Source organism: Centroberyx affinis, unplaced genomic scaffold (genome assembly GCF_046629955.1).
Source record: "Centroberyx affinis isolate AG114_WGS23_722 - 3 ecotype Tasmania unplaced genomic scaffold, CSIRO-AGI_Caff_v1 ptg004799l_1, whole genome shotgun sequence".
NCBI lineage: Eukaryota > Metazoa > Chordata > Actinopteri > Beryciformes > Berycidae > Centroberyx > Centroberyx affinis.
Genome location: NW_027282334.1, coordinates 103107 through 115936, shown reverse-complemented (window position 1 = coordinate 115936; position 12830 = coordinate 103107). Strand labels below are relative to the sequence as shown.

The 12830-nt window shown below is 46.6% G+C and overlaps 1 protein-coding gene across 1 annotated transcript in view; it reads right to left on the bottom strand.

Annotated features, from left to right (window-relative positions):
• Nucleotides 1-1947: 1947 nt before the first annotated feature.
• LOC139666092 (kinesin-like protein KIF26B) overlaps nt 1948-12830 on the bottom strand; it is a gene marked incomplete at its 3' end in the record, with an annotated part of 93896 nt that continues 83013 nt past the window's right edge. Inside the window, exons 12-26 of the mRNA XM_071545198.1 lie at nt 10146-10317; nt 9249-9587; nt 8824-9009; nt 8211-8349; nt 7497-7752; nt 6949-7050; nt 6504-6631; nt 5875-6054; nt 5374-5678; nt 4752-4938; nt 3352-4709; nt 2820-3052; nt 2619-2638; nt 2378-2510; nt 1948-2162 (exon numbers count right to left, since the gene is read on the bottom strand). Of these exons, the coding sequence (XP_071401299.1) occupies nt 1948-2162; nt 2378-2510; nt 2619-2638; nt 2820-3052; nt 3352-4709; nt 4752-4938; nt 5374-5678; nt 5875-6054; nt 6504-6631; nt 6949-7050; nt 7497-7752; nt 8211-8349; nt 8824-9009; nt 9249-9587; nt 10146-10317 (3953 nt within the window). The remainder of the gene's footprint in view (nt 2163-2377; nt 2511-2618; nt 2639-2819; nt 3053-3351; nt 4710-4751; nt 4939-5373; nt 5679-5874; nt 6055-6503; nt 6632-6948; nt 7051-7496; nt 7753-8210; nt 8350-8823; nt 9010-9248; nt 9588-10145; nt 10318-12830) is intronic.

The following is a 12830-nucleotide window of genomic DNA, read 5'->3' as shown; positions in this document are numbered from 1 at the left end:
TCTTACCCACTGTTTATATCTTTCCTTCCTTCCTTCCTTCCCTTCCTTCCTCCCTTCCTTCCTTCCATCCTTTCTTCTATCCATCCATCCTTCCTTCCCTCCCTCCCTCCTTTGAGTCTTTGTGTCTTCTTATGACAATTTGATGGTGAATGGTCTCTTTTATCCACAGAATCAGTCTTGTTTGAAGGCAAATGAGAGAAAATCCACCTATATTACCACATCTAGGCTTCTTTGTAACACAGTGTGCTAAGACTCTATAATATCAAATTCAGCTCCCACTCTGTGTTGCATGATAAGATCAGACTGAGGTAAATTTTATTTTTTGGTTTCAGGGTGTCTCAGCCACGCTGCACCCAGTATCACAGCTGGTTCTGTATACTACGTGTGCATTTGCTATTATGGTATAGAGCTTGAGGATAGACGTTCATTTTAACTGACCCTGTATTGGAGGCCAAGAACTGCCACTATGTGTGAGCTGAGTTTAAAACAATTGAAGGATTACATAGTCCTCTGGATTATGAAAATTCTCTGACCTCTTAGGCTTATGAAGCCCTTTCAAAACCCATCAGATAATGTACAAATGCATGTCATTAAGCTAAAAACAAGGCTGTTCTTTTTAAATTCCTGAAAAGTTTTTCAGCAGACAGCGACAATATAGCATATTATTGTCTGCAACAGAAGTATAGTGCTCAAAGCTGGTGAAATAACTTCAATATAGCAAAGTATTTCTCTAACCCCTTACCCTAAGGTAGCAGGTAAAACAGCTGAAAACAGAGCAGTGAAAGTAGCGTGTGGCAGGGAGTCAGGCTATATCCTCATTCTGTATTCACTCTATACAGATGGATGTAAAGGGTATTCCCATTTACATCAGCATTCACCGACACACACCTGGAAGAGCTGCTTCTATCCATTCTGATTTTATGCACATATCCATCATCATGGGTAACTAGTATAGTGTAATTTGGCTGGCACATTAGCTGGCTGTATGCGGTGCTCTGGTGTATATATATTCATTATGGCCCACACCAGCAGATTCCCTTTACCATTTCACAGCTGGGTGATCAGGGTCACCTTTCCTACCTGGCTCCTTCCACTCTACCACAGCCTGCTGTTTTTTACTTTTCCCTTCCATAGCTTTCTCGTTGTGTCCTCTCTGATGGATTCCCCTCACAGCACTCTCACTCCCACATCTCTGTGTATCAATGGTTTTATTCTCTTAGCCTGCTATTCACACATCTCTCTCGTTCAGAGCATTCACTTAGTTGTGTGACCACATTTTTTTCATAGTTTTCACTTCCATAGCTTTCATTCATACAGTCATTTTTGGCATTTCATAGTGTGTTTTAAATGCTGAGTGCTTATGAATGATTACGATGATGTTTGTGCTTGTGTAAAACATGAGGACATTACGCCTCATGGACAACATGGGATTGACTGCTTGATTGTTTGTTTGATTTATTATTATTATTTATTCATTCATTCACTTTATTTGTATAGCCCTTATTTACAATTATAGTCTCAAAGGGGCTTCACAATGCCCACATTATGAAACAATAAATTAAAATGAATGCCAAACTACATGGCATCAATGCCAATTCAGTCACCATCGTCTTTGCATTTTGCATTCATTCATTCATTCATCCATTCATTTGTTCATAACTAACCATGAATTGACTCGTCATTTCACATGTGTTCTTTCTGCCCTTGCTACTGCATGGAGTTTGTAGTTGAGTTATTCTCTCATCATTTTAATATAATTTTCATTTATATCATTCTCGTAACTTTCACTCTCATTATATCTAACTTCAGGGCGGCCCTGTGGCTCTACCAATGAAGGCGACTGATGATTGTGAGCCAAGTCGCATGTGATTCCCCTCTCTCTCTCCCATCTTTATTGGGAAATGTCATTTAACCAATATTCAAAAATGAGTATAAAGTTGGTGTGACCTGTGTTGCTCCTGCTCTTCTTGCTGCTCTTGGAGCTCCGTCTGGACGAGGTGGTGGCGGAGCTGTGTTCACTGAGGGAGTCCTGGGCCGACGACGTGCTGCCTGTGTTCTCACTGCTGTCTCTCAGCATGCTCTCATAGCCACTGCTGCCGCCGCTGTGGTAAAACAAGGCCGTCTTCCCCATGGCCGGGGGCAGCTCGCCACTCAGTACGCTGCTGTTAGAGGCAGGATGAGATCAAATTTAAAGGTACCTTCTGAGAGTAAAATGCTTTAAGCAGCACCAAAAATACACTGGTTTACCACACTGACTGCTAATAGGATACCATGACATTTTGATACAATATAATCAGACCAACTCACTTGCTGTTGCTGTCAAGGCAAAGTGATTACATTTTACAGTTCTCAATAACAAACTTAAATTAATCAATACCTGTTATCGCTGGCATGGCCACTGCTGCAGCGGTGTGGTTTTCTGGGAGCTGTGATCTTACTGTAGGGAGAGGGCAGGGTCTGGACCACTGCTGGCCTCTCCTCTCCCAGGGAACTTCCTCCTCCACTTGCCCCTCCACCTCCTCCACCACCTCCTCCTCCTCCAGCTCCAGCTCCAGCTCCAGCTCCAGCTCCAGCTCCAGCTCCAGCTCCACCTCCACCTCCAGCTCCAGCTCCTCCACTAGCTCCAGCTCCTCCTCCACTGAGAGCAGAAACCAAGGAGGAGTCAAGCAGAATCATTACACTAAGAGCAGCAACAGGTTGCACAAAAGAGTTGCACTTGATATGATTCAGTTTGGATAAGACGGTCTGCTAAATACAAAAATGTAAAAACATTTTTTTACTGCTGGCCTAGTGAACAGTAGCCTTTTCCAGTGACTTACCTTGCCCCTCCTACTCCTCTCTCCTCCCCGGGTTCAGTGCCTCCTCCTTGGGCATGGCCCCTGGAGCGAGATCCTGCGCTGCCCTGGAGGAGCTCAGAGATTCGACCGTTGACAGCGCGGAGAGGCAGCTTGGCGGCCAGGCTTCCTCCCCGGCTGCGGCTCAGAGACTGGGTGGACCAGGAGCCAGGGGAAGGACCCTGCTGCTGCAGCGGGCCCTGGACTGAGCTCTGGGGCTGGGTAGACAGAGTAGATGGCAAGATGAGAGATGGGAAAGAATGAGTACCCCCACTCCTTGAACTGAGCTTCACCTGAATTACTGGCTTTAACTAATTAATTAATGTAATCTCTGTTTCTTTCTGTAAAAAAAGGCAATACAAGTGAGAAAGGTCTCACACTGATTGACAAAACTGATTTTCTGAAGGAAGTAAAACTAATCACATGGTAGAGTTTCGTCTGGTGAACAGAGTCAGGTAGTTTACATGTGTTAAAATGGGTGAAAATGTGTTTAGTAACTATGAAGAAGAATTCCCACCTTTCCGTTTGGAGGAAGGCTGGAGCTGCGGTTGACAGCCTGGGGAAGAGACTTGGTAGAGAAGCTGAGAGTCTTGGTGCTGGAGGCAGACAGACTCCTGGCCTTGGGACTACTGGCCATCAGCAGCTTACTGACCGCTGAGATCTTTGACTGGCTGCTGTTTTTGGCCGGCGACTGTGGAGCGCTGCTCGGCCCGGGACTGGCACTGAAACCGGGACTGTTGCCGTTAGCAATGGGGGAAGACACCGATCCGCCACGGGTGAGGCTGCGCCCGGTACGAGGCATGGTGCTGTCCCCCCTCACCCCTCCTCCTCCCCCTCTCAGACTCTCCCCCCGCTCCAGGGAGAAGCAGTCATAGTGGGGGGAGCCGCTGTGGGAGCCGTGGGCCCGGCCCAGCGAGTTGGTTCTGCTCGCTAGCTGTTCCAGCTTGGCACTGAAGAGTCTGCTGCTGTCTATGCTGGAGCCTCGTTGTCTAGTGACACTACATCCAGAGACTCCTGCATCATCCGCCGGGCTTCCCAGGAAGGAGAGCCCATGGCTGGGTTGGTGGAGGGGGCTGATCAGGGGGCCGGCAGCCCTGTTCCGCTGGTCTAGGCTTGACTTCCGTACCGGTGGCAGAGGTGGGATTCCCCCCCTCTTGTGGGAAAAGAGGCCCTGTTTTCCGGTGGATCCCCTCCGGTCGAGTGTGGACCGGGGGCTGCAGGGGGTTGAGGTGGTGACGCCAAGACTCCGGTACTCAAGTCCATTATCCAGGCCATCGTGGCGGTTGAGTCTGTGCCAGCCGCGGGGAAGACTGGCTGTACGGTGGATGTCTGGGCTATAGAAATTAGTCAGGCATTCTCCCTGGGCAACCACAGCCACCATCTCACAACCATCCACCACTCTCTTAGAGGAATCTGGAGACGACATCGCCTCAGCCCGGTGGCTCTTCTGCTCTACCTGCCTCTTCTCTGGCTTCACTTCACACACCAGCTCCCTGCATCTCCCCTCCTCCGCACCACGCTTCAACCAGGGGTCTTCAAAGCTAATCTCACCGGAAATGGAAGCTAAATGTGGGGCCGGCGTCATATTGAGTTTGGCTGGGTCTTTCATTAAGCCGGTTTTGGTGGGTGAGGAGAGGATGGTGGGCTCCTGTATGACCATGGGTTTGACAGCCACACATGGGTGAACGCTGATGGTGGTCTTGAAGGGGGAGAAGTTTCCAGACGGCCCCAGGCTTTGTATGGTTGTTTTACCCATTGAGGGAGGCAGTTTCTTCAGCCTGTCTTTGGTTGGGGTTCCCCTTTCACTCCCGCTCTCTGACAGCACGATCTCTCCCTCCAGACTCCCTCTCCTCTGGGTGCCAGAATTTCCCTGACCTCCAGGGACTTCTGCCAGCCCCTCTATCCCAGAGGAAAGGCTTTGGTTGGGGTCAGGTTCAGCCAGGGCCTCCCCTTGCTGGCTCTGGGACTGGCTGAAGCTGTGGAGGGACTGATCGGCTTCACTGCCCATGCTCAGGTCACTGAGCCAGGAGGAGATGGAAGAACCACAGCTAGGCATCACGGAGACCAATGCCTCGCCCTCCAGCCGCAGCTTGGCCATGGCCACCTACAACAGGGTACAATACAATTTGGTATAATATGATGTGCTATAATCTGAAAGACTTTGATTGAATATGATATGATTTAGGCTCTAGCCTGGTAGCCTGGTAGCATGATAGGGCTGCCATCTTCATCAGTCCTCAATCAAATTCTGGCAGGTGAGGATAATTTTTTCTACGATTCAATATAATACTTTATGATTCAACATGATGCAGTAACAAACAGTCCAATGCAGTGCAGTAAAGTATGGTACAATATGATGCAACTTTGTGATGGACATTGCTTTATATGTAAATTTGAATTTAAATAATATAAATTCGATTTTGTATTTGGAAATAGGTACATTTATAGATCCTCGCGACAGACTGACTAGGTCCATCAGACAAACAGGCACACAGCTAATGTTTTAGGTTACTGTAAATGTAAAGTCAGTCACACTGACCTCTGCCATGGCAACCACCTCTGTCACCCCAGCGGTTGTTGCAGTAACGGCGGACATGCCATAACCCTCCACAGTTCCATCTTCTGCAATACTGCTGATGATGCTGACGGGCCGGGAGCCCGAGGCGAGGGCGGTGACAGAGCAGCAGTCGCTGTTGAAGCTGATGATGCTGGATGGACGACAGGTCAGGCCCTGAGTCTCCATCAGAGCCCGAACATCAAGGTCCTCCTCGCCTCCAGGAGCCACAGTGTAGACCAGTTCATCCTCCCCCACAGAGAGAGACCCGACTGGGGCTAGAGAGACTGCTGGACCTGGGGTGGAGGTGAAGGAGAGAAGAAAGGTAGAAAAGTCATCCATCAGGTGTTCTGGTTTCCTAGTGTGGTAAGGTAGATAGTTGTACTCATATTGCGAAGGGTATGAATGTGGCTCATGACTTTTGTATTTCATCCCATTCTCCCTGTTTAAAAATCTGTGAGATAGCAGTGTTTTACAGCATCTCACCGTCCCTGTGTGTGTCCAACGGTATCTGTGGGACGTCATCGTCGCAGAGCGTCTCGGCTGAGCCAAGGCTGGCAGACAGAGACGGAGCTGGCTCCTGGACCTGTGGGCTCATGCCCACAGGAGAAGTCCTGGACAGCAAGGACTCTGTGGAGGAACGGCCGCTGTCTGCAGCCAAACTGTCTGCAGAATCACAGACACAAAATTGGCAGAGAGATTAACTTTATTTTCCAAGTGCAGAATACATGCACCCGCTGGTGTATTGGTGACTGAGGAAGTGGGTTCAAACCAGCAGTAATTATGCGGGCATACTATGCCCAGAATAAAATATGCAACATACAACATATGCAACGTAAATAAATAAATAAATCAAAATTAATTATATTAGCACAGTTTAACACAAAAATTGTTTAAAAAAAATGCTTTAACACTCAAATGCTCATAATATAATTTAAAACAACAGAGAACAAGATAAAAACAAGATAAAAAAAACAGTTTGGACTGAAACGGACAATTAACACACAAAATGCATTCAGTAACTCCACCAATTATATAGAATAACCCAATAAAAATGACAGAAATGCATTTCAAGGTATAAACACAAATATAAAACAGGTATCAAGAATACATACTGTCTGGGGTCAAAGAGTCTGCGGCCTGGCCGTCCTGGGCCAGGGTGTGTGAGGAGAGAGGGGGCGTTCCCGGCATCACGCCCTTCTGGGTGTACACCTTACACCGCTGGGACGGGGAGGACGGCGGCCTGAGGACCAACAGAAACACAAGGGTGTTGACAATGGTGACCCACTTGGACTGTTCATTAGCCCGCATGCAACTCCTTCCTTACTACTTCCGATTTTACAATAATAGAAACAAGCATGATATAATTTTTTTCATGTAAATTTTTCAAGTTGTTATTTTTTTCCAATAGTTGTTTTTACTGAAATTTAATGAAATGATGAAGATGTCAACAGTCAGCATAATTGCATGTGTGTGTGTGTGTGTGTGTGTGTGTGTGTGTGTGTGTGTGTGTGTGTGTGTGTTTGTGTGTGTGTGTGTGTGCGTGTGTGTGTACTTTACCTGTACTCTGAGGTTTTGGTCAAACTGGCGATGCCGAGGCGTGGCGATCCCAGTGGGCGAGCCTTACCCTCGCTGTTACTGCCCCCACTCAGAGACTCACGGCTGTCCAGTCAGACAACAGAGGAGACATTTTGTCAGTTAAAATCAGATGTTGATGGTAACAATTGCAAGAAAAAGCACTGAACCTACAAAACTACATCTAATTAGTATTAATTATTTAATTTAGGGCCACTAGGGCATAAAAGTTTACTATTTTGTTCTACATTTTATCTTGCATTAGATTCCAATTAATCCTGCACCTCAGTTGGGATGTGCATGTAACTACCTTCATTCACTGAATGGTGATGTAATGTCCAGTGTCATGTTTTTCATGACTGGATAATTTTACCAGCACTCTTACAGGATGGTGGGTAGTTTCTACTCTCTTTTTTTTTTTTTTACTACTTTTTGACTTTGATACCAACTGAACCATTTGAAATTCAATATACTTAAAGAGCCTTCTGGTGAGCAGGTACCACACACGTTTTGGGCACAGCACCTGTCCTGACCTGTCATGAAGGTTGGAGCTCTTGGCCCGGTGCAGGGGGTGAGTGGTAGTGCCGCTGCTTCCTGTGACGCTCCTGGTGCCAGTAGCCATGGAGGAAGCAGAACTCTGGGCCAGGCTATGGATCATCGACTGGGCCAGCTCCGCCTCCTCCACCACCTCCCTGATCTCCTGCAGCTGCTGGTCATTGGTCCTCCTCCTGGAGGCTCCTGGTGAAGAGGAGGAGAGCTCCGCTGCACTTCCTCTCGGCCCTGCGGAGCCTGTGGGATGTAGGACAGAACAGAACAGAACAGAACTGTGTTTTTTTCCAACTCAAATCCAAGTTGGGACCAAAAGGTGAGTTGCAGGAAGTTAAATGGGACTCTATTCTCAAGGAATTATTAGGATGCAGTGGCATCGGCTGGGTTATGGTGCCAAAGCTGCAATGCAATTTAATGAATATGAAGATAAGATACTGTAGGTTAGCTCATTCATTCATTCATTTATTCATTCTCTCACTCATTCATTCATGTAGGTTGGTTTGATGCTGGAATACAGAACTACATTTGCCAGATTGGCAAAGCTTTCAAAGTCAGTTTTGGGGTCATGAGGAAAAATTATTTGTGTCCAAAGAGTAAAAGTTAAAAAGCCACTGGGAAAGGATCCTTATACATTTCAGAGATGGAGTCAGCACCTGCATCTTCAGGTCTGTGCAGAGAGAATGAATTAAAGCCTTTACCTGTTCTGGCTGCTGTATCCAAGACAGGAGCAGAGCCAGGAGCAGACGGAGCTGAGGTTGGAACAGCTGAAGCTGAGCATGGCTCTTGTTTGGCGCTCAGTTTGCTAGCTGGAACCTCCTCAAAGGGAAACTTTGCCACCTGAAACAATGGACGGATGGATGGATGAAAAAGAACAGAATGGAACAAATTTTTCAAGGATAATAAGGTATTTGAGGAATTCAAAATTAATTGGAATGCCTGTTCACTTGCAGCATTTTGTATCACCATCTGAATGCAAATGCTTTCTACAAGGGACACTACAATTGCCACTACAAATAGAAGCTGTGAGAGCGAGTGAAAGCAAGGACGCAGGCAAAACACTTTTTTCTAGTTGAATAGATAAAATATTCAACTTGTCAAACAACTTGTCAAAATTTGCATATACCTGTACCATCAACTACACTTTCCATCACAAAAACATACAATTTGTATTCTTCTGTTTTCTTTTCTACCTGTCTTTCTCTGTTGTGGCCCAATCTTAGATTCTCTGTCTTTTTTTATGTATGGATGTTGTTTTTCTTTTCACAATAATGAAAAAAAAAAAAAAAAAACTGAAAAGAAAATTATCTTCACCTCCTCACTGCCGTCAATGCAGTCCAGTCTCTCCTGCAGCTCAGCGAAGGTATTGCACTTGAGACACTCAGCTCCCTCCTCTGGGACGGGGGCCAGCGGCTGCCCTAGCAGGGACTGGGGGGGCGGGGGCAGGGGCTGGGAGTGTGGGCCACTGGGCTGGTCCTGGGACTCTGGCTGAGGCTGGAGCTAATGGAGCAGAAATCAAGGAGTAAGTAAATGTCACCTCAGCAGAAGCTTGAGAAGGGGCTTTGTCAGCATGGGGTCCAACTTGAGTAAATGGAGTGATTTACTCTCTGGGACACAGACATTTTTCTACAAAAGTCTAATCAAAGCATTTTGTCAGCAAGCAAATCATCAAGTAGTCTCCTCATTCTACTGATTACTGTTGATTGCCTAAAATGTAAATGTAAATGTGTTTGAATTACCTTGGTCTGGGCTCCGATTGCCTGAATTTGACTTTGTGGTTGTTGCTGTTCTGAAGCTTTTCCTCGAAGCAAAGCTGGAATAATTGGTACAAACTCCGGCGGTCCCTCGTTGTCCGTCAGTTCTCTGTCTGACACCGCGGCCCCGTTAGGGCCCACGTAGATCACCGTGTCACATGACTGCTCGCTGCTCGAGTACTCGTCGGGGTCACTGGAGAGGCGGAGCAACGGGTGGTCGGAATCGGCATCACCGCGGTGATGGAAAGATCGTAAGTGAGTCGGGCGCCGCATGCGGCCCTCCTCGCAGGAGCTCTCTCCTCCAGACGAGCTGGAGGTGTATTGCTGAGGAGAGACGGGGCGAGGGGAGGAGGAGGCGAGAGAGGGAGGGGAAATGTTAAGTCATGTTCCTTTTTTAGATTTTCAGACTGGACTTTTACAGATTATTTTTTTGGCATTTTAGCCTTTGTTTGAAAGTTCACAGTGGGGAGACACAGGAAAGGCTGGGAGAGACAGAGAGAGAGAGAGAGAGAGAGAGAGAGAGGGGAGGATGATATGCGACAAAGACATGCGCCCCAGCCAACTGAGCAACGAGGCCCAAGGCTGAAATTCTAGAGTAATACTTTAATAAGATAAGACAGGCCAGTCTTGTTTCCATTTGGATTAAGGATTTGGGTTTTAAGATAATACACCATTGTGACTTTAATTTAATTATTCTTGTTTAGGATTATGGATTGAAGCTTTAAGGTATTTTACCATGGTGACTAGTTTTCTTTAGTTTGAGCTTTTGGATTGGAGCTTGAAGGCATCTCACCACTGTGACTTAAGTTTTCTTTAGTTTTGTCGGATGAAGAGAAATTATCTCAGATTTTTGATCAAGTATCGAGGCTTTATGAAACTCACCACGGTGACTTTAGTTTTCTTCTTCTTCATGCGGAGGACGCGGGAGGCGATCTGGATGGTGGAAAGGGTTTCAGAGAAATCCCTGGGCGAGGCGGAGATGTGAGCAATCATGGTGGTCCGGCAGTTCATGTTGCCTAGCGACTCCCTTAGCAACATGGTCAGCTTGCTGTCCCTGGTAACACACATACACCGAGATGTGAGCACAAAGACGTAAACACATTTGGAAACATCCACACACTCAGACAAACATGACAACACTGGTCGATTTTCCAACTGACGCCCAGGAATATCAACGGTTTTTCTTGGTTGCAAAACCAAGCGGGAGAGAATGCTAGTGGTCAATTTTTGTAATTAAAATGGCAAAATTCAACCAACAATTTTTCTCCATGCAATCTCACTATTAGCTTTTTATGTAAAAGCTACAGTAATTCCAGTCCACACACACATATGCTATATTAGATAACAGCATACTACTAGCCCACATATACACTTGGTATTGGTGAAGGCGAAAGACTCAATTAGGTCAGTGCAGTTATGGTGATACTGATTATTGATTATGTGTATTGATTAATGCCACTAAATAAAGAGATCAAAGGATGCCATTTCATACTAAAGCTCACAAAGTCTTAAGAAAATAAAAAGCACTCTGCATATTATGTAGTCTAATACTGGAGATTATCCATCTCCCAGAGAGATTATACTAGCAGATGGGAGAGTAAAACTAGGTTGTGTGTTTAAGAAAAGACTTTCTCCTGGGTGGGCTACTGCAATCATTCATAGCCTTGTGTGTGTGTGTGTGTGTGTGTGTGTGCTGAGGCCTGCAGGCTGACAGTGAGTACGGCTCCTCTGTGGCCCAATACCTCATGCTGCTGTCCCCCTTTTCTAAAAACACAGCCTGCGGGTATTGCTCTGTTTCACACACATACACACACGTACATCATGCACAAGCACACACACACACACACACACACACACACACACACACACACACACACAAGTATGTACACACGAATACACACTCCTGTCTTGACCTCTCCTTTTTCTCCGATGTTCTCATCCCCTTCTTTCCTCTCGTTTCTTCTTCCTGTGTATGCTGCCTCAGGCTGTTCAACAACCTTAGCCTCCTCTTTCTCTCTCTCTCTCTCTCTCTCTCTCTCTCTCTCTCTCTCTCTCTCTCTCTCACTCTCTCTCTCTCCCAGCCTTTCCTGTCTCTCTCCAGGATGAATATAGGCACATTCATGAATCGTGAAGTATCCGTTTGTATGTTCATTTGAATGCCAAGAAAGCTGCATGAAATCTTACATTTCAGCCTTAGCTAGATCCATTGATAGAGGGGAGAGCTATGTGTAACATGATGATCCTCGTGACAAACAGCAACTTACAATGAATGCAACATTAGAATTATTCTAAATTCCTGGATTGCCAATATTACAAGAAACTGATAGTAAGGAGTGCAGTGGTCAAAGCCACAGCACCAAGAAAACGGATGTTATAAAATAGAGAAATGCACTATGTCCCTAGAGTGTTCATGTGTGACAGGGAGATACTAGGTAGTGCTTGGTAGTGACAAGACAGGAGCAAGATCAGGAGGTTAGCAGAGAGGAAAGCAGTGGAGAGGAAGACGTGATGTGTTTCATGAACACACAGTTTTCAATTCACAATTCTGCCCTCCTCACTGTGGGAAGGTCATTCCCTGACTGAGGAGCCACGAGTCAAGGCTGGGCAGAGCAAATGGTCAGGTTGCAGGGAAGGGACATGCACCGGACCATGGACTAGGGGTATGGGGGTGCAGCTCCCTTAGTAGCCTTGTACACCAGCACCAGGTTTCTGAATTTGGTATGAGCAGCCACAGGCAGCCAGGTGAGGGAGTGCAGGAGGCGGGGGGGTGGGGTGACATGGGAAAATTTAAGGAGCAGTGGGGCTGAATGGAGGAGTTTGGGAACCCAGCCAGGAGGGCATTACAGCAGTCCAGAGGGGAGATAACTAGAGCTTGGACAAGGAGCTGTGCAGAGTCCCTGGCGAGGAAGGCTGTGATTTTGTAGCTACTGTAGAGTGCAAATCTAGAGGATCATGTTGTGGCTGAGATGTGGGTCTTGCGTGACTGCTGGTTGTCTAGGATAACTGAGAGTCTGGGCACGAACCGCTGTGTTGATTTAAACGGTGATACCCCTCCTGCCTCTTCTCTAGAAGTACGACACTACAAATATGCATGTCCTCCGTAACATCACCATATTGAAATGTCCAATTAGAGTTGGGCGATGTTGTCCATAGTCAGATCGTCCTATCGTCACCCTGTGAGAGAGTGTGTGTGTGTGATGTTGAGGCTGGCGAGCAGAGAGTATGAAGTTAGCAGTATAGCTGTGAACACAGCAGTGCAGTGTGTGTACAGTTTAGGCTATTTGTCAGTGAATAAATGCTCCTACTGTGCATTTAAAAATGTTTCTGGTGGAGCCGCATGTCCGCCCGCTGAGCCCCGTTAATCAGCACTACTCAACTACTCTTATGGAGCGCGCGTTATGGAGCATGTTATGGAGCGAACGTTATGGATAATATCCATAACATTAAAAGAGACGGCAAACCGGTTTGTAATTAAGGATTTAAAATTCACTCGTCACTCGTGCTGATTAACGGGGCTCAGCGGGCAGACATGCCGCTCCACCAGAAAGTAGTGCACAGTAGGAGCAT